At 47.8% G+C, this 27,497-nt stretch overlaps 1 protein-coding gene across 2 annotated transcripts; it reads right to left on the bottom strand.

The window, feature by feature from the left end:
• Positions 1-431: 431 nt before the first annotated feature.
• On the bottom strand, positions 432-27,497 carry CD84 (CD84 molecule). 2 transcript variants are annotated; one of them, XM_060644534.3, is made up of 8 exons: positions 26,984-27,494; positions 15,144-15,491; positions 8,792-9,043; positions 8,298-8,417; positions 7,615-7,647; positions 6,477-6,574; positions 5,775-5,834; positions 432-3,843 (listed from the first exon to the last, which is right to left on the bottom strand). In XM_060644534.3, the coding sequence occupies exons 1-8, from the start codon at positions 27,048-27,050 to the stop codon at positions 3,778-3,780; spliced, it is 1,044 nt and encodes a 347-aa protein (XP_060500517.1). In that variant the 5' UTR covers positions 27,051-27,494; the 3' UTR covers positions 432-3,777. The 2 variants fall into 2 exon arrangements, with proteins under 2 accessions (XP_060500517.1, XP_078297330.1); XM_078441204.2 differs by lacking the exons at positions 432-3,843; positions 5,775-5,834; positions 6,477-6,574; positions 7,615-7,647 and adding an exon at positions 8,089-8,197 and having other exon boundaries at positions 26,984-27,497.

Raw genomic sequence — 27,497 nt, 5'->3', positions numbered from 1 at the left:
CTCAGCAGAAGTGCTTATGACCCGGATCCCTTGTTTGTTGTGAAACCAGCCCTACCCAAAAACACTTTAATGGGTGTTCCCAATAGAGGGGTTGAGTGGTTATCCACACAATGGAGCTAATACATGAATACATTTACTTGGAGCTGCTCTTGGTGACTTTAAAATACGATTATATGTACGCAGTCATTCAACAAATATTTTGTCGTCCCCCTATGAAGGGTCAAGCAAAGTGCTGGGTGTTGGGAGTCCAGAGCTGGGTAGAGGAAGGCAGCGTGGTACGAGAGCAAGTACGTGGCCCTTGGTGACAGGAAGTCTTGACTTCAAGTCCTGTCTTCCCAAGCTGACTGATTTTGCTAAGTATTTATTCCCTCTGTCTTAACGGAGACCGGAAGAACTAATTTCTAATGTTTATCATTTTTGAGAGAGAGAGAGAGAGAGTGGGGGGGGGGGGAGCAGAGAGAGAAGAAGATACAGAATCCGAAGCAGGTTCCAGGCTCTGAGCTGTCAGCATAGAGCCTGACACGGGGCTCGAACTCACGAACCGCGAGATCACGACCTGAACCAAAGTCGGATGCTCAATCGACTGAGCCACCCAGGCGTCCCTAGAAGAACTAACTTCTACTCTACAGGGTTGTTGTGAATTTTGGATGAGGTATAAAGCATCTAGTGTAGTAGCTGATACACAAACTAAAACCTTTAATGAACTGTCCCGGTCTCTGGCCCTCAGGAGTTCTCTGTTTGCATTATTATTATTATTCGGACCAGCCCCGTTCTGTCGTCTGGCTGGGGAGCTGGGGGCAGAGGAGGGCAGCATGGTAAGCAAAATGATGGAAGGAACAAGCATTGATGTGGGAGGGCTGAGAGTTAAGAGTTCGGCACACAACTCTAATTTAGCACAATATCGGCTACATTTGTGCTACAAGAACCCGGTTGTACAGGGTTAGCATCCGATGGAGGTGTTGGGCCTATAAGAACAATTTGCAGGCACATTCTTACAGGGCAGCCTCATTTAGTCCCTACATCAACCCTATGCGGTAGGAGCTATTATTACCCCCATTTTACAAGCAGGGAAACTGAGGCCCAGAGAGGTGAGCCTAAATTGCCCGACGTCTCAGAACCAAGAAACCAGGATGCTGACGCAGGCGTTCCAGCGTTGAAGCCTGCGTTTTGGGACCAGTCAATACCCTTCTTCCTTCTGTCTCCTTCTTCAAACTTCATTTTACAGCCAGTAGAGACTGTCACTAATGATTCTGCAAAAAATTACTCACATCAAGGAAAACTCAGGGAAAAGTCAAGCAGAAGAAAAGTAATACATCTGGAAGAAAATATGGCCCGGCCATTTCTTTTCTCCGGGCTGAATCTGAGAAATGCCAGACAGGTCAGTCGCCTTTCCTTTGCCCGTTTTCCAAAGTGGCCCAGTCAAGTTCTTCTCGTGTGGGCTGTGTAGTTTAGAGCATTCTATAGCTTTTTTGAAGACATCCCGTTTTAAATCGGCTTCACTTTCTTTTTCTGAAAGGCATTCCCTGCATTGTTTCTCAAGTTCTCTACCGAAAAGGCCCATGTGGACCCACAGGCCCCTGGGGAGGTGCTGCCTTACCTGCTCTTGCCACTAAGGGGCCCTGCCCCTGAAATTTCAATTTCTTTTTGAGAGAGAGAGAGAGAGCGTCAGCAGGGGAGGGGCAGAGAGAGTAGGAGATAGAGGATCAGAAGTGGGCTCTGTGTTGATGGCAGAGAGCCCAATGTGGGGCTCGAATTCACGAGCTGGGAGATCATGGCCTGAGTCAACCTCAAATGTCCATCCGACTGAGCCACCCAGGGGCCCCGAGACTTCAATTTCAACACACATTTGTGAAAGCTGGCCCATCTGGGTGTGATACGAGATTCCGTTCCATTGAAGGAATAGTTGTGTAGACCCGTCGGTCACAATCTAGTTCGTCTTAAATCTGTGGAAATGAAGATCACCCCCATTTTACAGAAGGGGAATCTGAACACCGAGCCCTGAAGGGATGGGGTGAGAAGCTTCCATCTTCAGAAATCGGAAGATTCACAGGAAGGGAAGAGTGAGAGACAGGAGCTCGGTGGTCCTCAGTCCCAAAGGCCACGTGAAGAATTCCCGGTGTGTTCTCATGGGAGACCCAAGGGACTCTGGCCTCTGGCTCTTTTCCTTCTTCCCCACTCACCAGCGGGGCTCTAGGACACTAGCAATTTGACTGGCTGAGCGCACCAGGGAGAGGCGGGGCGGGTTAGAGAAGGGCGACGTTCAGGAGGGGTCCCTCAACTCAGGTGAAGGTGAGACATGCTTCTATTTTAGGGTCTGTTGAATGTCACTTTGGGGCTTCTCCATCCTTAGGACAAGTCTCTTTATTTCTTCCTTCACGTGTCTCCCTAGGGTGACTGCCTCTCACCTCACACCTGGTTCACTGCTTCAGTTCATGCGTACGTTGGTCTAACTCTGAGAGTCTCCCCCACCCCCCCACCCCCATGGCCGTACACTGACGTCTGCTTTCTGACATTGAACGCTTGCCATACCCGGATGCCGCCACGCATGTTGGCTTCTGTCTATCCACACTTGCAACGTCTACCTTCCATTTGAGCTGGCTGGTCATTTTCAATTCTATTCAGCAGCATTTATTCACATCAGGGCATCAGGCATGGTGTTTGGGGCGGTGGATGCACGAGTGACTGACACTCTCAGCTCTCGTGGTCACTCTTTAATGTCATGACGTCATGGATCCTGCCCTTAAGCGTATACGAATAGGTGTTAGTCTGGCTCTGCAGAGAAACGGGACCAACAGGAAAGCGATATATACAACAAGGAGCTGGCTTGAGTGGTGATGAAGACTGAGAAATCCCCAGGTCTGCAGTCAGCCAGCTGGAGAGCTGATGGTGAAAGCTCCAGTCCAAATCCAAATCCAAATCCTAGGGCAGGAGCACTGACGTCCCAGCTCCAAGACGGTCAGGCAGAGAGAATGAATTCTCCTTTACTCTGCCTCCTTCTTCTACCCAGGCTCTTAATGGATTTGGTGATGGGCGCCCGTACTGGAGTGGGGATTAACCTACTTTACTCGGTCTACTAATCCAAATGTTAATCTCATCCAGGAACACCCTCGTGGATACCCTTAGAATAATGTTAATAGCTGGGCACTCAAGCGCCCAGTCACGTGGAAAGCTGGGCTAGAAAGAAAAGCTTAAGAGGTTTCTGAAGTACAGCCTGAAGAAATATGCCCCAACCACCTCATCCCTACAGAAAGACCACTTTCCAACACTCCATTTGGAGGGTGCGTCTGCACGGTGGAGAGCTACCCCTCCAATGGCTTCCCAGGCGACACCGTCACATGTGGTTGGTTGGGCTGGTCCAGCCAGCTGTCCCCTGCACAAAAGTTCCTGGGCAGAGGGGCAAGAGGAGGCTGAAATGCAGCCCACCCTCTGCTTGTCAAGCCACACACTTGGGAGGGGCTGTATCCGCCTCCGGAAAAGGGGGTTTTTTGCCTAATTTGCCCAAGGTGCCGTGTGGACCGTGGAGGCCGTGTGCCGGGGCCCCTCCCGGACACTGAGCGTGGTCAGGGCGTCCCAGGCGGTGCGCAAAACATCAATCCTTTCTACATATGGGGTTGCTGGGAAGGGTCATCACCTCCAGTCAACGAAAAGTCCCGTATTGGGGTGATGGTTTGCTATGTCCAGGTAAGATCCGAACAGAGGGAGTCTGGGTCTGGGGCATCTGCTGGAACACATGACGTGGGAAGCTCAGTGTCCGCAGAGTGAATGCCGTCCAGGAGCCTAGATCACATTTTCATAGGTTGAAGTCCCAGGAGGTTTGCCGTCCTGAGTGCTGGTCTTCCCCATCTGCGTACGAGGAGATGGAGCGACAGGTTAAGCATGAGCTGCCGCTGGGGAACCCCAGCCCCGGGCGGCACCCAGGACGGTTCTGTAGGGGGCACAGGGAGGTGCCTCCGTTTCCCTGGTGCTGGCGGAATCTGGGCCAGCAGGGCTCTGCCCTTTGCTGGGTCCCTTGCCTCTGCCTCCGGTCTCCCTCTCGGAAGCCCTTGTGCAATCAACTGCGTGGCCCACACAAAGGCAGCAGGCGGGAATGGGGGTATTCGCTCTGATTTTGACCGTAGGCTCAAACTACCAGTCTTCCTGGTTCGCAGCGGAGCGCCTTCTGAACCCCCATAATTGCACCTCACACAGCGGAGGGTCACTGCCACTAGGGTCCTGTGGTCTGATGGCAGGGAGCTCTGCAGGCAACCTTCCCACCGGCTGGCGGAGTCTTAGCCTTGGGGGTAGGGCTGGGGCTTGGGGCTGGCGGCTTCGCCACCGGGGGTTCCCAGGACTCCCCACTCGCCCACTGGCACCCCCCCCCCAGATTCCCCAAGAGAACATGGCACGGGCCCTTAGTCCTGACATTCTGACCACCGACCTCCCCTACGGCCTGGTCCGTGAAGGGTCCCGTGTTCTCAAGGGAAGTGAGCCGCGCGTGGGACTAAGGCCACGGTGAGAGCGCCCCAGTGTGGAACTGGCAGGTGTGAGCTCCGCTTTGGGCCCGGCAGACCCACAGCCCTCCCCAGCCCGCTCCCAAATAAGGCGGGCCCAGGAGGAAAAAAGAATTTTCAAAGGACGCAGGCACCAATTCCTAACCTCCGTCCACCTGGTCCAGAGGACACGCTTCGAGATGCCGCAAGCCGGGAAGCCCTGATCGGTTCCTCTGACCAGTCCTTGCCCATATCATCGCCCGTGTCCTCCCGCTGTCCTTCCGATCCCGGCGCAAACAGGCGGCCACCCTGCCCCTCACTGCCCGCTTCTCCTTCCCCTTCCCTCCTTCTTTCCTCAGTCGCCCCTTCACTTCCCCCTCTCTCCTTGCTGCTCCTGAGCACTGAGGAAGAAGAGGTCCTTCTGTCTCATTCTCCAGGACCCCGGCTTATCTCTACACCCCAACTGACCCGTGCACGGATTTCTCTTGCAAACTCCCAGACGCCCTGCCGGTTCAGCTCTTAATTCTTACTCCCGATCCACTGTAGCCAATTTCCTAATGTTTCCTCCCGCTCTTGATTTGTTCGCATTGCCTCACTCTTTTCCCTTTCCCCTAGACTCCCCGGGTTCATACTGATCTCTTACGATGATTTTGCCCAGCTGCTCAACAGGCACACTAACAAAACATTTGATTCGCCAAGAGACCTCAAATCTGTCCTTCTGACTATAGCGAAAAAGGATCCTCAGACAGTGACATCCCCCAGACTGGAAGTCCTGTCACAGCACAGGACCTACCTCTCCTCTTTGTGTATTCCAGAGCAGGACACTGAGGCCCGGGGCCCTGTGAGTGTCACTGCTCCGCCGCAGATTGTTGTACAGGTTGCATACTGTAAAAGTCAACCGGATGTAGGGAATGTGGAACTGAAATTCAGCCTGTGTTCTACTTGCCGGTCTGGGTAACTGGTGTGGGTCTGTGTCTGTCCAGAGGGGGGCACCTGGTTTCTCTAATTTTGCCCTGTGAGCTGGTATGGCCCCAGGTGCTCTAGAGGCTGGCGTTTCCACACCAGAGTTCAGAGGCTCCTGCATTTACACGCAGGCCAGCTGTCGGATGGCCGTGGACCTGGGGAGGAGGACTCATGCGTGAGATAACTGCAGACCAAGGCCCTGGGCACTTAGTCTCGGGAAGTACAGAGAAGGGGACCGAGGGAACCCTCTGGCCCCTGGTGGGGTGGGCAGGGTACAGCAGATTGGCCGGAGCCCTTGCCGGAGTACGGGACCACAGAAATAAAAACACAACAAGGATTCACCTTCTCAGTCTGCAGTGTGGAATAAATCCCGTTCACGGGCTCCTCCTTGGCGGGGCGCTCCTGGAAAACACCCATCTTCCCCTCAGTGAGGGGCCCAGGCGAAAACCTCTCGAGTTCCCCTTCCTGCTTCTGCCCCGCCTCCTGCCCCCTGCTCCCATGCCACTAGTCAGCCACCCCCAACCCCCAACCCCCTCACGGCCCCCAACCCCCCGCCTCAGCTCTGGTTCCATCCAGCGTCGGAGAGGGTCAGGGTCGGGTATGGGGAGGTGAGGGAGGGGCAGGCGGGTGAATGGCCAATGGGAGGAGGGGCTGTGCTGCAGCCAGAACAGGAAGTTGAGTTCAAGGGGACCTTTCAGTTCTGTGCCCTTGGACACAGTTCTTAGCCCCCTGTTCCTGTGCCAGTGGCCACCTAGTAGCCCTCACCTCACACCAGGTCCCCCATGGAAGGTGCTCCATCCCTAAGGAAGCCTCTGGCCTCACCCACAGCCAGGCCCCCATGTGGAAGCTGATGGCCTCCAGCCCTGGAGGCCGCCATGGGATGACAGTTGGCCATGTTCCTGTCCTCGTAGAGGGGCTCCTGGCATCATTTTCCTGACATGACGATTCTTGGTTGGAGACTCCAGATCCTTGGCCTGTTGTTCCCCGACTCCTGGGGGTGTGTGTGTGGGGGGGGGGAGTGGCCCATGAGTAGTATCAGCTCACCTTGGACTGGGGGATTTCATCATAGATTCTGCCCTCTGCTGGTGGGGCATCTCTCGTGACCATGACATAAGCGTATATCGTTTTCCTAGAGACGGCATCTGTGTCACAAATAAACAGAGGAGCGCAGGGTGTGACAGGTGGCTGGAGTCTAGAGATGAGCTATTGTAACGTTCTCTTTTTCGGATAAAGAAATAAAGCCCTAAAGGGTCAAATGGCTCCCACTGTCCTGAGACAGATGCTCGGGTCCTTGGACTGCCTCTCTGTCTTCTGGGGATTTCGTGTGTTGTGGGAGGCACTGGCCCGGGCCTCACTCACCCAGGGCTCCGTGGGGACCCTGCCTGCTCTAGGGTCCACATTAGGCTGACGACATTCTCCCAGCCCCGAGTGGGCCGGCAGAGGACCTCCTCCTCCCAGGGCGTCTCTGGCACTTCGTGCTGACCGCCTGGCTGGCCAATTGCCTCTTCCCATGAGGTCTTGGTTCTTCAACCAGATTGATTCTCTCTAGTTAGACACCGTTTTGGACTCCTTCACTGTTACGACCTCAATGTTAAGCACATAGAAGACACTCTGTAAACATGCGTTGTCGTGGGGCCCCGGGGTGGCTCAGTGGGTTAAGCGTCCAACTCTGGCCCAGGTCATGAGCCTGCGCTTCCTAAGTTCCAGCCCCGCATGAGGCTCTCCGTTCTCAGCGCAGACCCCACTGCAGATCCTCTGTCTCCCTCCCTCTCTCTGCCCCTCCCCTGCCCCCTCCCCCAAAATAAATAAACAACAAAAATCCATGCACGGTCGCTTGATAGATCTTCACGGTCAAACACTGTCTAAGCTCCCTCTGTGCTCCGGGCTGTGTGTGAGGCCACAGAGAGGCAAAGACGGGAGAGACCAGTCCCTACTCTTAAGAATTCCTGAGCTGTTAAAGGCATTCACCCCAGTGTGTTCCTCTCCTTGGAACACTTCACGGTGAAGTTAAAAAGAGATGGCCAGAATCTAGGGCCTCAGAATCTAGGGCCTTCATACTCCAGCGCACCTGGGACCTTCCGCCCAGACTGTCTGCAAAGCAGAAGCTGAGTCTTAAGCAATCCGCCGTGAACTCATCTCTCCCAGTTGTCATCCAGGGGGAACTGCGTGGCTGAGAACTTACCAGAGTTCTTCCTGGAGGTCTTCAGGTAGGAACCTAAGGAATCAGACCCAAAGGAGAGTCAAGGAACATGGAGGCAGAGGTGGGGCCTCTCTACATCCAGGCTTGTTATTAGGATTGGTGGGGAAGGAAGGTTTCGGGAGATGGTGGGGTTGGGAGGCACAGGAGGGTATAATGATCCTCTGGGACCCCAAGATCAGGGTTTCTGAATTGCGAATGGCACACTCACAGAAGGATCCAGAAGGATCCAGAGGTACCTAGCGACGACCATGGAATCCTAAGTTAGTACATGTCCCTCAATGACTCTCCAAAGGTCATAGACAAAATGGAATTGGAAGTGACCCTGGAAACCCTTTAGTTCAGATCGCATTTCACGTGTTGAGAGCACTGAGCCAGAGAGGTAAAGACACCTATCCCGTGAAGCACAGCCTCTTAACTGCAGTACTCAACTCAAACCCAAATTCTGAGCCCACCAGATACCGGCGACCTCAGGAAGAGATTCTGAAGCGCACTCAGGGCACCGGCATCCAGGACAAGGGGTCATCACTGGAGGTGGTGGGGTGGGGCTCAGAGGAAGGCAGGTTCCCTGAAACAGAGGACCTCTCCACACCACCTTGGATAAATGACTCCAGCACCAGGAAGAAGGAAGGGGCGTTTCCACACTTTACCTACTGGAAAAATCTTACCTTGTCCTCTTTTGCACAGAAGGCACAGAAGCAGTGAAGGCACAATGACAACAAACAGAAAGAGCACGGCCAGCCCGCTCAGCAGCCCAGTGTGGCGGGGACGGAGGCCCGCTGCCGTGTCTGGAAACAGAAGACACAAGGAGACTTGGCTCTCAGGAAATAGGCCCACGGGCTTGCCCCCCCTCAGGGGCACTATAAAAAATGGGGTCCCCTCCAGGGGGGTGCCAAAGCTCCAAGGGAAACTCTCCTTTCTGCTATCGAAGGTCAGGATTAGACACGGAATCAGAGGGCCAAGCGGGGGCGGCCTCCGGAACACCCCAAGTGCCTGGCCTATCTCGGACAGCTTTGGGCTCTTTGCCAGGTCCTCCTGGGGGGGGGGGGAGATGTCCCTGGAGACCGGGCCTGGCGTGAGGGAGGGACACTCCACTGGGGAACGAGGCCCAGTTCAGGCCTCGCCGCTCGGAGGCTAAGGAGAGACGGACAGAGCTGTTCACCTGCACAGAGCTGTCGGGCCAAGATGGAGTCGGAGCTGTTGCTGACAGGGTTCCAGGCTGTACATGTGTAAGTCAGCTCTTGGTGGTCAGGGGTCTGGAAGATTCGAACGACATTACCCTCTTCCCCCAAGGGGCTCCAACTGTATGTGACATTCTTTTCTTCGTCTTCCACAGAACATGTCAGTGTGACGTTACAGGTGCTGTTGACAGATGCCATTAAACTCTGAGTGATCTTTGGCTTCCCAAGCCGACCTGGGAGGGGAAAACGCACGTGTCCGTAGTAAGCTGGAGCCGGCCTATACCAGCCTGTGAGAGCCAACCGTTAAGTCTTCAGAAATGTTTTTAGTGTTTATTTATTTTTGAGAGAGAGAGAGTGGGAGCGGGGGAGGGACACGGAGAGAGGGAGACACAGAATCCGAAGCAGGTTCCAGGCTCCGAGATGTCAGCACAGAGCCCAATGGGGGGCTCGAACTCACGAACCATGAGATCATGACCTGAGTCGAAGTTGGACGCTTAACCGACTTAAGCCACCGAGGCGCCCCCAGAAATTTTTTCAAGAGGGCGGTTAAACACAGCCATCGTGAAAAATTAAATTATAAAAACTTACAAAGAACTACATTGCATTTTTTACAAAAGCTAACACGTACTCAAAACTCACCGCTTTCTTTTTTTTTTTTTTTTTGGACAATTACAATTATCTGTGCTCTAAAAGTTACTCACATCTGTCGTATGTGTCTTTTGTCACGCTTTACAAAGTCTTCCCAATTCTGCCTGTCTTAAAATGAGCCACGTGCAATGGGGATATTTACACGGCAGAAATTGGCCAAGGTTACAAACTTGGGCTGGACCGACTGCGTTGCTGATGGTCACTCTGGACTGAAGAAAACAGTAGGAGAAGGATTACTAAAGCAGATTCGGCTGAAAAATGCCTCCAGTCTGCAGCCATTACATTGTGAATAGCACCAAAAAACGAGGAAATCTTCTTCCGGCGTCTGAAAACGGTTATCCGATTCAGAAGTTGCTCACATCGATGTGCAAGTGAAGCTCTGTAATGAGTTTGTCGGATCACTTTTTCCTCATCGGTTAATGTAACGAAAATACCAACCAATATTCCTGTTGGCTTCTTCATCGATTGCAACGTAGGTTGCGTGGCATAAATGTCCAGCAAAAATCTGGGAAAGCATCTGTAAATATAACTGGCTCTATGGGATGTACAATAAAGACTCCTGTATATTTTATTATCATTTATGAAATTGTGTGTCGCACATCCTCTGTGTCAATAAAATCTCTGCGTGTGAGCACGCACATACGGGCCATCGAGAACCCACTGAACATTTATCAGCACCCCACTGCACGAAACAGTCTTTAAAAACATTTGGGGGGGCACCTGGGTGGCTCAGTCTGTTAAGCAACCTACTCTTGATTTTGGCTCAGGTTACGATCTCACAGTCTGTGGGATTGAGCCCCGAGTTGGGTTCTGTGCTGACAGCGAGTAGCCTGCTTGGGATTCTCTCTCTCTCTCTCTCTCTCTCTCTCTCTCTCTGTCTTTCTCTCTCTCTCTCTCTCTCTCTCTCTGCCCCTCCGCCACTCACACTTCCTCTCTCTCAAAAGAAATAAGTAAGCATTTAAAGAGGTTTTTTTACTCTGTTTTTTGGTGTATTTTCATTAAGTTGTTTTGTTTTGTTTTGAAATGCCCATGGTGAAAAGTTACAGTCTCTCTCTCTCTCTCTCTTTTTTGGGGGGAGTTGACTCTATGCCTCTTTTATTTGTATTTATTTTTAATATAATTTATTGACAAGTTGGTTTCCATACAACACCCAGTGCTCATCCCAACAAGTGCCCTCCAGTTACAATCTCTTTAAAAAGTTCACTAAAAAAAAAAAAATGTTTTTACCGAAGCACTCAAAAGGTAAACTGTACAAGTTGTAGGCTAGGAAAGGGTTAACTGAAGAACAATTTATATTTAGTTTGAAGTAAGAGCTATCTGGGGCCAGCAGAAGGAAGGGGGAAGATCTCTCTTTTACCAGCAGATAAGAAAACGCCCACATTCAGGGTTGGTAAATTTAGTTCATGCTTGGCCAAGCTGCGGTGCTGGGTTTTTTCCTTCCACCATAGTCACGTGGGAAGGGCTCAGAAGGAACCGGCATGTAGCTTCCTAATTAATGTGGTGTTTCCAAAGTTGTCTGTGCATGTGAGGGAGAATATGGGAAGTAAGAAGCTGTAAAGTTTTCTTACTCTAACGTCACCAGAAACCCCGGTCCTAAGCAGAGGGGTCCTCTCAGAGGGGTCTATTCCAGAGCAGAATTAGTGGTGACTTATGAAAAAACTCCCAACAAGTTTGAAGTAACCTTGATGAGCTACAGAGGTGAAAGATACAGATGTATATAGCAAAAAAAATAAGCCTGTGTGTGTGTGTGTGTGTGTGTGTGTGTGTGTGTGTCTTTAGAAACTCGATTTACAAGAATGTTGAAGTCTCTGCTTGGTATTTACTTATTTTTAGAAAGACCTTTTTTTTTTTTTTTTTTTGCTGGGTGTTGAAGTGGGGGAGGACTGGTAATGAATAAGAGCCTATCTCGTTTTTTTCAGCAGGAACAGAGATGTTACCAGAACCAGGCTGCTGGGCAGAGGTCAGAGCTGTGGTCGCGAGTGGGAAAGCCACGGCAGACCCGTGTCTAACCAGGCTCTACTGCTTTCTAGAGTGAGGACACATACAGCTTCACTGAACCTTCACTCTGTCATTTACAACACGAGGATGCTTTGTTCCTGCCAGTGTTGTTTGTTGTGAGGACTGAATGAGCTATTGTATATAAAGAACACCCTACTTTTGGGATGAGCACTGGGTGTTGTATGGAAACCAATTTGACAATAGATTTCATATATTGAAAAAAATTAAAAAATTAAAAAATTAAAAAAGAAAGAAAGAAAGAAAGAAAGAAACACCCAAATGTCTGTCTATCTATCTATCTATCTATCTATCATCTATCTATCCATCTACATTAATTATCTATGGGAAAATCAAAATCAACTAGCAACAATGACTGCCTTGGAGAAGGAAGAGTTGCAATGCACTGTATTGTCTTTCTGTGCATATATTGCCTAAATATGTGTGATTTCTCTGTATTTTTCAAAATTAGGTGGTAGAATGCCAGACACAGAGAGCTCAATAAATGTCAGTTCCCTTCTCTTCATCTGCTCAACCACCTCCCTAAAAGGTACAGATTTTGGTATGTGGGCAATCTGACTTTCTCCGAGACTTTCCCGTGGTCTGTCCTAACCGCAGGTGGCATAATACCTTCCAAAGGTCGAGTGGGTAAAACTGAACATAAAAAGATGAAGACAAACGTCTTGAAATTGAACACCCTCTTTATTTTCCCAACCAAAGTTCTTGAATGAACCAGGTATTTTCTAAAGTGTCCACGGCAGGGTACGGTTCTTTGACTGTGTTACGCGTGCCCAATCCAGAGCCTCCTCCGTCTAGGAAGCCCTTCATAATTAGAATTTAAAATAAGGACTAAGGGTTAAAAAGTTAGTAATGACTAGTCATTAGGCATCAACCATAAGGCATGGGCTATACTAGGAGCTCTCTCCTTTAATCACACCTGTTATAAGCTACATTCTACAGATGAGCACATGTAAGCCCAGAGAGGGTAAACAGCTTGGCTGAAGTCACACAACTGGCAAGAGATCCAATGCCAGCACTGATGCCCTTTCCACTATGCCTTCCATCCGGATACAACCTGATTCAATCATGCTGTATGAATTGAGCACTTACGATTGTCCGGCACTGTGTTGGGACCTGGGACTTATTATGCGTCATTCATTCTTTCATTGAACACATACTTCGGAAGCACCCACCATGTGCCTGACAAGGTAGGTGTTAGGGATCCAGGGATGGACTTCATATACAAAGTCCCCGCCTTTATGGAACTTGAATTCGGCGGTTTAACTATATACCTGAATGGTATCTATCTATCACAGTGTGGCTTAGCCACATGTCTGTGTTTTTCTGCCGTGAGCAGGTGGATGGTGAAATCCTTGAGACACGGCTCAAGGATGATGCATGCTAGAAATTACGGCTGCTCAATAGAAACAAAACTATTGTGATTCACTGTAAGAGTGAATCACTTTTGTAATTAAAATGTTTCTAATAGTCACATTAATAGTGAAAATACATTATATTAATTTTAGTAACGTATTTTCCTTAACCTAATATAGCCGAAATGTTATCTTAACCGCTAACCAACATAAAAATTATCAATGAGGTCTCTTAGCTTCTTTTTTTGGTGCTGAGACTTTGAAATTCGGCATGCATTTTACACTTACAGTACATCTCGCTTTGGGCTCACCACATTTCAAATACTCGAGAGTCACATGTACCACACCAAGAGTGAACCGTGATGCAAACTGGACTTTGGGTGGTGATGATGACTTTATGTACATTTTCACTGTAACAAATGCACCGCTGGTGGGGATGCTGATCATGGGGGAGGTAATGTGTGTGCCAGGGGTGGGGGGTGGGGAGGTCATGTGTGTGTGCCGGGAGGGCAAGGTGCGTATGGGAGCTCCCTGTACTTCCTACTCAATTCTTCTCTGAACCTTAAACTTCTCTAAAAATAGACCTATTTAAAAGAGAGAAGAAAGTTCTGGAGACGCTAATGGCGGTGGTTGTACAGCACTGTGCATGTAGGTAATGTTACTGAACAGTACACTTAAAAATGGTTAAAATATTAAATGTTACGTATGTTTTATCGAAATAAATTTTTTTAATGTTTATTTATTTTTGAGAGCGAGTGAGAGCCAGAGCCAGCAGGGGAAGGGCAGAGAGAGAGGGAGACAGAATCCGAAGCAGGGAGACAGAATCCGAAACGTGAACTCGGGAGCCCTGAGATCACGACCTGAGCCGAAGTCGGACGCTTAACCGACTGAGCCACCCAGGCGCCCCATGTCACAATAAACATTTTTTAAAGAAAAAAAAAAAAAAGAAAAATGGATTTACCATACGTTTTCATTCTTGGGCATTTATCCCAGAGAAACACAAACTTGTTTCATGCAGAAACTTGTACGTGAATGTGCATGGCCGCTGTATTCGTAATCGCTCCAAAGTGGAATCAACTAAAATGTCCCTTGATCGATGGAACGGTGAACCAACCTAGTCCATCCATACAAGGGAATACTATCCAGCAATAGACAGATATAAACTATTGAGGCCTGCAATAATTAGGATGACTCAGAAGTACATTATGCTGAGTGAAAAAACAACCAATCTCAAAAGCACACATGCCACACGAGGTCCATCTCTGTAACATTCGTGAAATAACAGAAGGATAGATGGGAGGAAGGGATGGGCATCTCCCAGGAGTTGGGGAGGGATGACCAGGAAGGACTGAGGGAGTCTTGTCGCCATGGTACAGTTAAGTACCTTCACTGTGATAGCGGTTGTCCGGTGCAAGCTACGCGTATACTCACACGTGAACAGGCTCCATAGACGTACTTTGTCAGCTTCCTGGTTTTGATATCGTACCACACTTGCATCAGATGTTACCACTGGGAGAGGCTGGGTGAAGTGCACACAGAACCTTCCGGTACAGTTCCTTACACCTCGCAATGCATCTACACTTATTTTAAAATAAAAAGTGTGTGTTGTTTTGTTTTTTTTTTAAAGTACTTTCCAGCATTTGACTTCGGTTCAGGTCACGATCTCACGGCTCATGAGTTGGAGCCTCACATCAGGCTTGCTGCCGTCAGCACAGAGCCTGCTTAGGATCCTCTGTCCCCCTCTCTCTCTGCCCCTCCCCCACCTCAAAAATAAGCATTAAAAAGAAGAGTGCTTTAAGGGGCACCTGGGTGGCTCAGTCGGTTGAGCGTCCGGCTTCGGCTGAGGTCATGATCTCGAGGTCTGTGAGTTTGAGCCCCGCGTCGGGGTCTGTGCTGATGGCTCAGAGCCTGGAGACTCCTTCGGATTCTGTGTCTCCTTCTCTCTCTGCACCCACCCCTCCACTCTCTGTCTCTGTCTCTCTCTCTCTCAAAAATAAATAAACACTTTAAAAAAAGAAAAAAAAGAGTACTTTCCATGCCCTATCTCCCTTGATCCTCTCAGTGACTGTGGGAAGTGAATAGTATGATTAGTCACATTTTATAGGAAAGAAAAACCAGGCCCATGGGACAAACCGCTGATTGAAGATTCCGTGGCTAGAAACAAGAAAAGGCACCTCCTCTTTGTTAGCATTGATGTATTTATACAAGCATGTACAAGGGCAAAAAGATTTAGGGAAGCCAATTGTCAGAAATGAAGGCCTTCTATAGACAGCAAATTTGCAAAACAAAACAAGCCCCCTGGGCTCCCGCAACTTACGATAGACTTGCAGGTTGTAGCGCCTGGTGGTGGTGACCGTCGTTTCAGCCATCTTCAGATTTATGTCAGCCCTGTAGATGCCCGAATCTTCCACCCCCAGATTACTGATCTCCAGGTTGTAGTTCTGGCGGGAGACATTTATTCGGTCATTGTAATGTTGGTGGGTCACAGTGACTCTGGGTGCTGTTCCTGGGTCTCCTGGCGTGACGAAAGCAACAGACGTCTCAGAATTCCAAGCGATGTTGATAACTTGCTGCGGTTGTTGGATGTTTAGGGGGAAAGTGACCGACTCCCCCAGGATCCCAGTCACCGGCAGGATGTCTGTGTCACTTCCAGCTGCTTCCAGACCTGGGGACATACAAAGAAAACCATAGCCATCTGACTGTACCTTTGGGAATTCCCTATCTCCCCAGACTTGAGCCTCCCTGAGGATCCGCCCCAGATACAGCTCATCCAGCTTCTGGAAGTTTTTCTTCCTTTTTATTTTTTTTTTAAGATATTCTACTCTGCATATAATGTTATGATGGCTAAATTGGCTACAGGGTTCTCATTCAAAAACTAAGTTTCCAGTAAGTTTCAAGGGATCTATTTCATCAGAAACGTTTACCTAGACTTACAGACCCACATCTCTAAGAGATTTGAGGGATGACGACCATAAACCTCCAGAAGGTTCGAGAATTAAATGTCTTTCTTTCCCCAGATCATATTGCCAAGGACGGCTGAGGTGACACAAGAGCCTGGCTGCTGTGGTCTCTGCAAAAAGAAAGTTACATTTATGCCTTTATTCTGGGAAGATACTGGCAGAAAGCGCTTTAGAGGCTCTGGAGTGAATATTCCCCAGGCTGGTGATAGGGGGAGGTGTTTTTTGCTCACTTCTAAATCTCCAGTCTCTGGAAGAGTACAGGACGTGCAGCGGGTGCTTAGAAAATATTTGTGGAATGAACTAATAAACGGAATTCACCTCTGTGTTGCCTGGAATCTCTGGGAACAACTTCTGAAGTAAGCAAAATTCATTTATTCGTTCATACATTTGTGAACGAATGCATGCATTTATTCCAAGTCGGCTTTATTCTAGAGACTACAGCAGGTATTCATTAATTGCATTGACAATACCCGTGTTTGCCGAGCATAATGTAAGAAGCTGGGGGATACAGTGGGCGAGTAAAAATTGACAGAGTTCCTGTTCTTTTTCACAGTTAAAGGAAGAGATCAGTGTTGATCAGAGACCCACAGATGCTCGGATACAAAATATTTAGCGGGCTCTCGAACAATACAGATTTGAGCTGTGAGGCTCCGCTTATACAGTCATTCTTTCCATAAATGCAGTCCAGTCCTGTCGATGTATTTTCTCTTCGTTATGATTTTCCTTGGTGTCTTTTTATTTCAGAGAAAGAGATCATGAGCTGGGGAGAGAGGCAGAGGGAGAGAGAGAGAGAGAATCGGGACTCAATCCCACGACCCTGGGATCGTGACTTGAGCCGGAATCAAGAGTTGGACGCTCCACCAGTGGGGCTGCCCAGGCGTCCCAACCTTGAAATTCTTAATGTGATTTGAACAAGGGCGCGGACGTCTCCATGCCGCGCTGGGTTCTGCACTTGGGGCCAGATATCCCATGGCTTTTTTAAAGTCAAGCCCTTGCACCCAAGTGCTCGTCTGGTCTGTAGATTCCAGTTACATGTGAGAACAGGATGTGGTTTCTCTCTTCCAACCCCAGGAGTGTGGAGGCAGTTTGTGAAGACGAGCCAGGGCTAGAGTTCATGGTAATTGTGCCACCACAGAGTGGAGGGTGTGTGATGCTGTTTTTCAAACACGATTTCGCCCCCAGAGCAAGTTGCTCCGGAAGTGATGCTGGTGTATCATATGGTGATGAGGCAGGCGCACTGGTAGGTAGGTGGAGCCGGTGAGGATCCCAGGCTCGCTAAGGAAAGGCCCGGGGCTCACACACGCACCCGACGCGGCCTCTGCCACCTTCAGACCCTCCAGCTGTGGTCTCCGAGAGGTGGCCACCGCGCACAGCATGGAGTGGAAAGATAAGGAGGCTGAAGATGTAGGGTCTGGCACTGCAGCTTATCAGCCGGACAACCTCACAAAGTCACAGAACCTTCCTGGGTCTCGGTCGCTTCATCCGTAGAATGGCAATAATAACCCTAGAACCTGTGCTACCTAATTAGCGATCGGCAAACCAGATGACCCGCGTGGAATGTTTTGTAACCATCATGGCGCAAGAAACGTGAGCTGCTTCTGAGGCCGATAGCGATGATGAGGAGGAGGATTCTTGTCTTCATCACTTTCTTCAGCATCACCTTTGTAATTGGTGCATACCATTTAGGGCTTCCTAGGCCACGCCCACGATGTTCCTGATGGTACCAGGACCGTGTCGAAGAAGGTGTCAGGAGCCATTACTAAGGGCTAATTCAAGTAAAGGCCAGGGAGAGTTTTCGGTACCACTCCACTTGATGGACTTTATGCTTCTCTTCAGACTTCAGGTTTTAAAAAAGAATCTCTAGATCAAGCTATCCATATTTATCTTGCTTGGTGCTGTAGGGACTCAAACACTATATTAGCATCGGAGGGGACTTAAGGAAAACCCCAATTTCCGAGAGAACTCGTGGTACAAACGTGTCTTAAGGACTTACCATGTAATACACTAGGCAAGTCTCTGACCAAGACAGGGTCTCTGCCTTTCTTTTGCGGGGGGGGGGTGGAATTTCATAACTGCTTAGGAAATAAGACACACAGATACACATAACTCTCCTTTAAAAAATGAGGTAGTAAATGGTAAATTCAAGTGAATGGTAGAGACAGTAATTACAGTAGGAATCTAAAGAAGGGAGAGATCACTGAGCTACAGAGGTTAGGGAAAACCTTTTAGAGAAAGCAGAAATTGAGGAGGACCTTGAAAGAGGGAATAGAATTTTACTGCATAAAAAGGGGAAGGGTGGGTGTCTCAGGTCTTTGGGCCCTGAATAAAAGTTCTGAAGCAGAAAAACATGCGTGTGGGTTGCACGAATATGGATTTGCATAACGGAGTAGAAAGAGATAAGGTGGAGATATATACCTGGTTTAGATATGAGGCAGCTTATACCACAGAGGGGAACTATTAAAGTTTTTGAGAATGAAGATTAAAATGATATTTTCGCGTCCTAGAACTACAGTAAGGTTGTGTAGGAAGAATAAGAGGAAAGAGAAGCTGGGCTTGAGAGACCATCTTGGAGGCCATTGTAGCCATCTGCACATGAACCTGAGTATGAAAACGCGAATGGAAAGGAAGTGCGGAATTTGAGAGATAATGCAAAGAAAGGCAAGGAATAAGGAGGAATCCGAGAGAATTCAACCGCTCAACAATATGTTTGTGGGCATCTACTCTGTGTCAGTGAAAACTGATAGATACTGGAACGCTAAGTTTATGCTGGAAAAAAGTCCAAAGGAGAAAACAGATTTAGTGTTAGAAGTATTGAATTTGAGATGATGGTGGACCATCTCAGTAAGTAGTTGGAAGGATGGAAGGTAAGGAAGGAGAATGGGCTCAAAGTATTGCCTGGGGACTATGGCAGAATCCGCCCGTCATTTCCAATATGTGTTCTCTCCCTCATTCTTAGCAAGAGAATGCCTAATTTTTAGCAGGGGATACGGTCACTCAGGATAAAGATTACATCGCCCGGTGCTCTGCTAGCTAACTTTGGTCATATGACTAAGTTCAGGTCAAGGGGATGAGAGTGGAAGTGTTGTATATGACTTCTGTGTCTTTAAGAAGAGGGCGTTTTGCTCTCTTCATCTCTTCCTTGCTTCTTGCAGGCTGGGATGCTATGACAGCCGGATCTTAGACACACATTTTGTATCAAGAAGAGGAAGCCAAGTACTGAGGACAGTGGATCAGGAAGGCTGAAAAAGTATCCCTCACAACTTTGTCAACTAGTCAGTCAATGGAACTGCCAGCTCCAGACTTGTTCATATGAGCAAGAAATAAACTTCTTTCTTTAAGCCGCTCTTCTTTTTGAGAACCGTCACTTGCCATTAAACTGAAATCTATGTGGTTTAGGAATCATCCGCAAAGAGGAAGGGATGGAAGGAGAGGTGAGCCACTCAGGAAGAGTAAGGCTGAAGTCCAAGGTTGCTTTGTGAACAGGGCTCACAGCCATAGAGGAGGCACTACCAAAAAAACCTAAATAGACCAAGTGGCAAGAGAGGCACCAATACTGGACAATATCATGGACCCCGAGAGGAGAAAGAGTCTCAAGAACAGATGTTTAGTGATTCAGAGTGTTCAGGTGGAATAAAGACTGAAAATAGACCTTGGGTTTGTCCATTAGCAGGTTGTTGATGGCCTTTAAGAATGTAGTACAAGTAAGATGATTCAACTGGAGGCCAGAGTCTAGAGGACTGAGAATAGAATAAGTGGTAAAAAGTGGAAAATCCTGATCATGAAAGAAAGGGGATAAAATAGAATGGTAGCTACAGAATTAGGTAAAACTAATTTATTTGATTTTGTCTTAAGATAGAAGAGGTGTCTACATATATATGGTCAATTAATTTCGGACAAAGAAACCAAGGACATATAATAGAGACAGGACAATCTCCTCAATAAATGATGCTGGGAGAACTGAACAGCCACACACAAAAGAATGAAACTGGACCACTATTCTATACCATAAAGATGAACTCAAAATGGATCGAAGTCTTGGATGTAAGACCTGAAACCATAAAACCTAGAAGGAAACATATGTGGCAAGTTCCTTGAAATCAGCCTGCGTGATGGATTTGTGAATGCGACACCAAAGGCAAAGGAAACAAAAGGAAAAATAAACAAATGGAACTACCTAGAATTAAAAAGCTGCTGCACGGCGAAGGAAACCATCATCAAAACACAAAGGAAACCCACTAACGCACGAAGATATTTACAAATCATATATCTCATAGGGGGTTAATATCTAGTATATATAAAGAACTCATACAACTCAGCAATGAAAAAAACAAACAACCTGACTAAAAAATGGTCACAGAATCTGAACAGGCACTTTTCCAAAGAAGACATAGATGGCCATAGGTACGTGAAAAGATGTCCAACATCACCAATCATCAGGGAAGAGCAAATCAAAACCACATCTATTAGAATGGCTCTTATCAAAAAGACAAGAAATAACACGTGCTGAAGAAGAAGAGGAGAGAGGGGAACCCTCATACACTGTTGGTGGGAATGTAAACTGGTGCAGCCTCTATGGAAAACAGTATGGGGATTCCTCAAGAAATTAAGAATGGGAACTACCATACGGCCCAGCTATTCCACTTCTGGGCACTTAGCTGAAGAATACGAAAACACTAATTCAAACAAGATATATGCACCCCTCTGTTCATTGCAGCATTATTTACAGTAGCCAAGATAGGGAAATAATCTAATTGTCCATCAATGGATATGAATGGTGATGGATTACTACCCAGCCATAAACAAGAATGAAATCTTGCCGTCTGCAATGGATGGGCCTTGAGGGTATTATGCTAAGTGAAGTAAGTCAGAGAAAGACCGATGCCGTACGGCTGCACTCGTATATTAAATCTAAAAACAACAACAACAACAACAACTAAACAAATACTACAAAAACAAACTCATTGATATAGAGAACAGATTGATGGTTCCCATAAAGGGTTGGAGGGTGGGCAAAATGGGTGAAGGTCAACGACACGGTGATGGACAGTAACTAGAGTTCTGGTGGTGATCACTTTGTAGTGTATTCGGATGTCAAATCATAGTGTTGTACCCTTGGAACTTATATAATGCTATATACCAAAAAAAAAAAAAAAAAAAAAAAAAAAAGACAGGAGAGAAGAGATTAGTTGGGGTAGGTGTTAGAGAAGAAGATGACAAAGAGTCTTCACATAAAGAAGAAGATTTCCCCGATCGGCCCCGCTCTAGGTTGGGTGTTCCTTCCTACTCATGGGCTCTCTGAAGCTCTGTGTTTTCCCTTCACGGTATGTGCCCTGTTATGTGACTTTACCCTCAAATCCCCAGACCCGGGACAGTGCAGAGACACAGACCACTAACACTTGCCGTTGAACAAAAGGTGGAATGGAAATGGTGGGCAGTGGAAACGCAGAGGGTTTTCAATCAGAGGAGGGTCATGTCTTAGTTGTGGAAAAAGGAGATGATACCTCAAAGGGCGGGGCATTTCGTATCTTGTTGTAGGTGTGGGGGTAGAAGAGAGGCCGCTCGGTGTGGTGGAGGGAACACAGGTTTGAGCCAGGTGGGGCTGTATTCAAGTTCAATCCCTGACATTTACTGAGACCCTTATCGTTTGCTACAAGATGGGATGTAAAAACACCCACCTCACAGAATTGTTTGGGGGCACCCACAGGTGCTTAGTACATAGCAGACATTTTGGAGCAAGAGGATAAAAGAGAAGATAGCCTGCATCTCTTTAGAAATGGAGAAGGTGTGGCCACCTGCTAAGAGGAAAGAGGGGAGGGTGGGTCTAGCTGGGAAGTGTAAAGATTAGGGTGTTGAATTCAGGTCTATCTGGACCTAGCTGTGCTATGTTGAGAAAATTGTTGAAATTCTCTTAGTTTCCTTACCTCTAAAATGTGGATAATTATTTTTTAAAATTTTTTTTAATGTTTATTTATTTTTGAGAGAGAGAGAGAGACAGAGCGCGAGCAGGGGAGGGGCAGAGAGAGTGGGAGACACAGAATCCGAAGCAGGCTCTGGGCTCCGGGCTGTCAGCACAGAGCCCGACGCGGGGCTGGAACTCACGGACTGTGAGGGCATGAACTGGGTTGAAGTCGGACCACCCAGGCACCCCTAAAATGTGGATAATTATGAAACGCAATTGCAAAGATGTGGACTCTGCTTAACGCCTGGGACCCATAAATGGTAGTTGCCATTATTATTTCGATGAATGTAAAAATGTTGAGGAAGTGTTACTATAAGGAACATCCTAGAGAGTCGGTAACACATTGAGTAAAAGGATAAAGGGGTTGCTGACCAGCCTTGGGAGGCCAGTGAAGACGAGGTGACCCGTATTTACAACATCTCTCGATGAGGGTGACTTCCTGACTTCATACACCAGACCCCAGACGGGAGGGGAGAGCATAGAAATACTACAGGAGAAGCAAAGGCAAGAAAAGGCCGGGACCCTGGGGTGTGGGCTTGGGGGTCCCCTTCGCGAAGAAAAGCCAGACTGCCTGAGCCTAGAGTCCTGGACAGCCATGAGACCCTGGGAGAGTTAGCAACCTCTCTGCGCCCCAGTTTTATCAGCTTTAAAATGAAGCGACCGGTGGCACTTACCCCGTAGATGTGTTACAAGGGTTAAATGAGTTAATGTTTGGAAATTTCTTAGAACAATGCCTGGCATATAGTACGCGCTTGTATGCGTTTGTTATAGCAAACAAAGAGCTGTGGTTACAGGGATGAAAATAACATTCCAGGCAACTCCAAAGGGACAAGGAGACACGTTGGAGGAGGCCAGCACAGAGCTGCCACCGAGAGCAGCGACGAGGAAGAGTGCTGTTGCCTAACGCCAATCTGTGTGCCCTGGCGTCTCCAGGATCCTTCAAATGAGCATTTCTTGGGCTTTTTTGGGCTCTAACTAACCATCCCCTCCTCTCCTCCCACGCACTGCCTCTCCTGGATCAATAAGTCGGGGGAGAACCCCCCCCCCTATTTTGCAGCCCCGGAAGGGGGGCTGGAGGTGGCTGCGCCCTACAGCCCCCGGAAGAGAGAGCAGATTACACTGAGTGAAGGGAAGCAGAGACCAGAGAGGAAGCAAAGGGTTGAGCAGCCAGTTTTTTGTCGTTCTCCATGAGGGTGGCAGGTCCTCGGTCACGAGGCTTTAAGAAAAGGAACCGACACCCCCACACGATACTCTACTATTGTTGGCTGGATTCTTTTTACTTTCTGTCATCTTCTTTGAGGTCTCGGCTGACTTGATCCATTTCTTCAAAACAAACAAGCGACCACAGACACGCACACAAGTTCTCAAACCCGGGTTGGGATCCTGGCCAACCATTGTTCCATCACCACTTGCCTCTGTGGCGTACAATCAAAAGTTGAGTATAACGAAGAAAATATGGGTGTCTCGTGCCACCAACATCTGTCCCCCAACGGATTGCTCATACCTCTTTCTTTTCCAGCTTCCGTGCCACCAACATCTGTCCCCCAACGGATCGCTCATGCCTCTTTCTTTTCCAGCTTCCGCATAGGTAAGCCTAGTAACCCCAGATTTGCAGGTTCATTTGTCTCTAAGGTTCAGGACAGGAAAGATTTGATTCAGGAGACACCTGAATAGCCTGGGTGGCCTAGCACTGAAGCTTGGAGCTCCCATTGTGAAGACACGCTGGCTGCTTGGTCAGTCACCATGCTGATCTCCAGGCCTGCCTCAGCGCTTCGGGCCGCCTCCTCTTAGTTTCGTGTTGGCACACAGATGCAGCTTCCCAGCCTCTGTTTGGAAACTGGGTTTTTGAGCTGATATCTTGATATCCAGTTTCCCCTGTACATATTTTTTTTCTTTTCTATAACTGAGCTTCTGCTTTGGAAGCCTTTCTGATTGCGGCAACAACCTGCCCAAACCTCTTTCTAGAACAGAGGCTTTATCTTTATCTCAAAAGTCGCTCTCTACAAGGACTCTGGACTAGTGACCAGTGGGATCTCGCCAGGACTCTCCAGCCACGAAGTCCTGTGTCTAACCCCCAGGATGATGGTTGAGGCTTATCTGTGGACAGATAGATACCCAGTGGGTCCACTCACCTCTTAGACTTCTAACTATCGACTTCCGGAATGCTCCTGCTGTGTTATACGTTCGACAGGACATCAAGACCTTGTTGATATTGGACAGCCATGAGACCTTGGGAAAGTTAGCAGCCTCTCTCTTTGTTTACTTTGAAGAAGCTAATTTGAGTCAACTCACATCATATGGATATGACTGGTACTTGAACCATGTCTGGATATGGTCATTTCCTTGGATATTCTGCCTCAGTGGCCTGCCTACACTTCTGTTTATTGTCAAAGACTTGCCCACCAGCCCCATTCTCTGCCTGAATATTCCTGTCTTTGCGGGAATAAATCACCACTCTCCACTGACAAGTCCCAAAATGCAATCACGATCAACAGTGGGGGCAGTATTTTCTTCCGTGTCAGCATCAAAGTGGGCAAAGGCAATCTTGTTCAGTGGTTCAGTCTAAAGACTTTGGAGTTCAAATCCTACTTCCTCCACGCTTTGGCTAAACGATCTCTAGTTTTCTGGGTTTCATCTGCAAAGTTGGGGTATGGATAATACTCGTCTCCTGTGCTATTGTGGGGATTAAGCTAAATAATACATACAGACAATGTAGAGCAATGATCCATAAGTGATTAGTCATCACTATTATCGCTGGAGGGCAGGAAAGGCAAGGTGGGTGAGGGGTTGAAGAAACTGAAGCAAGTGTAGAGAAAAGGAAGAATTGAAAGAGCACGAGAAAGAACACAGAGAAGGAAACGGGCACGGAGCAGAAGTGGGGGACTTTTCCGCCTTCTACCCAAGAAGGTGGGTGGCTAGACACGTGCAGAGTCAGTCAGGATCATAGTCACAAGTCATGATGAGAGAGTGGCATTTGAAGCATAAGACTGTGAGTCTTGGTTCTTTGAGAAAAGTTTTCCAACAAGGAAGAGTCATGAGTTTGCCTGCTCAGACTTCTCTTATTTCAGTGATTTCAGAGGAATCTTTTGGATATGTCATTTGCGAGCACCTTCTTCCATTCAGTAGGTTGTCTTTTAGTTTTCTTGACGGTTTCCTTCGCTGTGCAAAAGGCTTTTCTTTTCACGTAGTCCAAATAGTTTATGTTTGGTTTTTGTTGCCTGTGCCTCAGAAGAGATATCTAGAAAAATGTTGCTATGGCCCATGTTGCAGAATTACAGCCTGTGCTCTCTTCTAGGATTTTTATGGTTTCTTATCACACATTTAGGACTTTAATCCATTTTGAGTTTATTTTTGTATATGATGCTAGAAAGTGGTCCAGTTTCGTTCTTTTGCATGTGGCTGTCCGGTTTCCCCAGTACCATTCGTTGAAGAACATTCTTTTTTTTAATTGCATATTCTTGCCTTCTTTGTTGAAAATTAATTGACCGTATAATCATTGGTTTATTTCTGGGCTCTCTGTCCTGTGCCATTGATCTATGTGTCTATTTTTGTGAAACATGCTCTTGGTATTTTGATAGGGATCACAGTAAATCTGCTAGCACTTCAAAGAGCATCAAGAAATTGAAAACTTGAGGCTCCTGGGCAGCTCAGTCGGTTAAGTGTCCGACTTTGGCTCAGGTCGTGATCTCACAGTTTGTGGGTTCAAACCCCACGTCGGGCTCTGGGCTGCCAGCTCGGAGCCTGGAGCCCTGCTTAGGAGGCTGTGTCTCCCTCTCTCTCTGCCCTTCCCCGGCTTGCACTCTGTCTCTCTCAAAAATAAATAAACATTAAAAAAAAAATTTTTTTTAAGACGTTGAAAACTTAATGAGAGGAGGCCAGAAAGAGGGTAGCAGAAAGATCTCTGGCTCTGGGATGGGAGGAACCAATGTCCCTTTCAAGCCTTATAAATTTCAGGCTGTGAAACTTTAGGTGCATCGTTTAATCTGATCTTAGTTTATACTTTTTTTGTATGCAACGGGATTAACAATATCTATTCCTGGTAGTGGCGATCTCCATGGAGCTCAAATGAAAGGAGCCACAGTTTTAAATGGTCAAAGGAACCAGAGAGAGCAAAGTGTATTGATTTCTACCTTTTTAGGAAATCCCAACCCACCAGATTCTCTGTGTTCTAACACATGCCAGGAATTTGCTCGTCCATTTTCCCAAGGGGGTAGGAGAGACTGTATGTAGATTTAGAAACGTCATCAGGGGTACCTGGATAGTTCAGTCGGTTAAGTGTCTGACTCTTGATTTTGGCTCAGGTTGTGATCTCAGGGTCGTGCCATCGAGTCCCGCATTGGGCTCTGCCTTGGAATTCTCTCTCCCCCTACGCCTGCCCTTCCCCTGCTCACACAGGTACACATGTGCACGTGAGCTCTCTCTCTCTCTCTCTCTCTCTCTCAAAAAGAAAAAATAGAATAATAGAAATGTCGAGCGTAGTCAATTTTTATATACAGAAGGCTATTGTTTGAATTTAATGAGAAAAATACAGGCAATGACAAGACACTCCCAGAGCTGTGTTAATGTCGCATAGTTTTCTTTGTACTAACAACAACAAATATTCATGTGTCCTTGTAGGTTACTGTTAAGCCGGAGGTAAGAAAAACAGTATTTCGAGTTCTCCATTTCTTTTTTGAGATCTAACTCACTTGCAGAATGGAAATACCAGTCTCTTCCTCATTTATTTTAGAGGATTTTGGAAGACAGAAGCAGAGTAATAATAGCTCTGAATGTGCTTTGAAAACAAAGGAGAGAGATAAGAGAGATAAAGTGTCCACGATGATAATTACGAGCAGGCATAACTCTAACCTCAGGGAGCAAGGACACATCCCCGGGAAGGGCACACCTCTGTCAAAAACCGTGCACCAGAATCTAAGGCCAAAAAGAAATGCTTTTAAGTTATTCCCGGTTTTAGACGGCTTTCTGGGTGGGCTTACCAAGTGCTGTCGCTCGGGAGCAGAGGGGTTTGTCTCAAACTGTTGGACACTGGGCACGGATAAAATTCAGAAATATAAACGCTAAAGCTGAAGGACAGTTACGTTTGGATCCTAGGTCTCTCCCCAGCCAGTGGGATACCTTTTGAGACCCAGGGTGTGCGCACTGACATAGACCAAGAGGGCAAGTCAAAGTCTTCCTCGAGGGCGATTTCTGAAACTTAATGGAAGTCTAGGAAGGGCATCAACAAAGGTCAGAACTCACAGGTTTGCAGGCAAAGGAGCAAGGTCCACAGGTAGTGCTGACCCATCTTCTTCCAGCGTGTAATCATATGTGGACAGGAAGGCGTTCCTCCGGCAAAGAGACAGTTTCACGTGAAGTGCCCTTGGTCGGTTTATAGCCCCGACTAAGAAAGGAAGTGTGAGCTAGCAGATTGGGGAAACACTGGCCCATGTATTACGATGATAATTTTTTTCCCATCGTATAACGCAAAATGCCTAGCATTAATTAACTATTTATTCAACAAATGCTTATTGGATGCTTGCTGCGTGCCAGGCGCTCTTCTGGGCGCGGGCGATATAAGGAGCGACAAAGCAACGGGTGTCTCTCCCTTCGTGGAGCTCGAGGTTCTTGCTGGGGAGATCAACCATTAAACACGCAATTCCCACAGAGGATGGTGAGTGTTGCAATAGGGAAAATCCGGGGGACTGGGAGAGCCGCGGGGGTCTCTAACCCAGGCAAGGTGAGTGTGGGGAAGGCTTTCTAGAGGAGCTGAGAG

Source organism: Panthera onca, chromosome F1 (genome assembly GCF_046562875.1).
Source record: "Panthera onca isolate mPanOnc1 chromosome F1, mPanOnc1 haplotype 2, whole genome shotgun sequence".
Taxonomy (NCBI): domain Eukaryota; kingdom Metazoa; phylum Chordata; class Mammalia; order Carnivora; family Felidae; genus Panthera; species Panthera onca.
The sequence above is the reverse complement of the archived record's forward strand: the minus strand, read 5'-3'. Positions and strand labels throughout refer to the sequence as shown.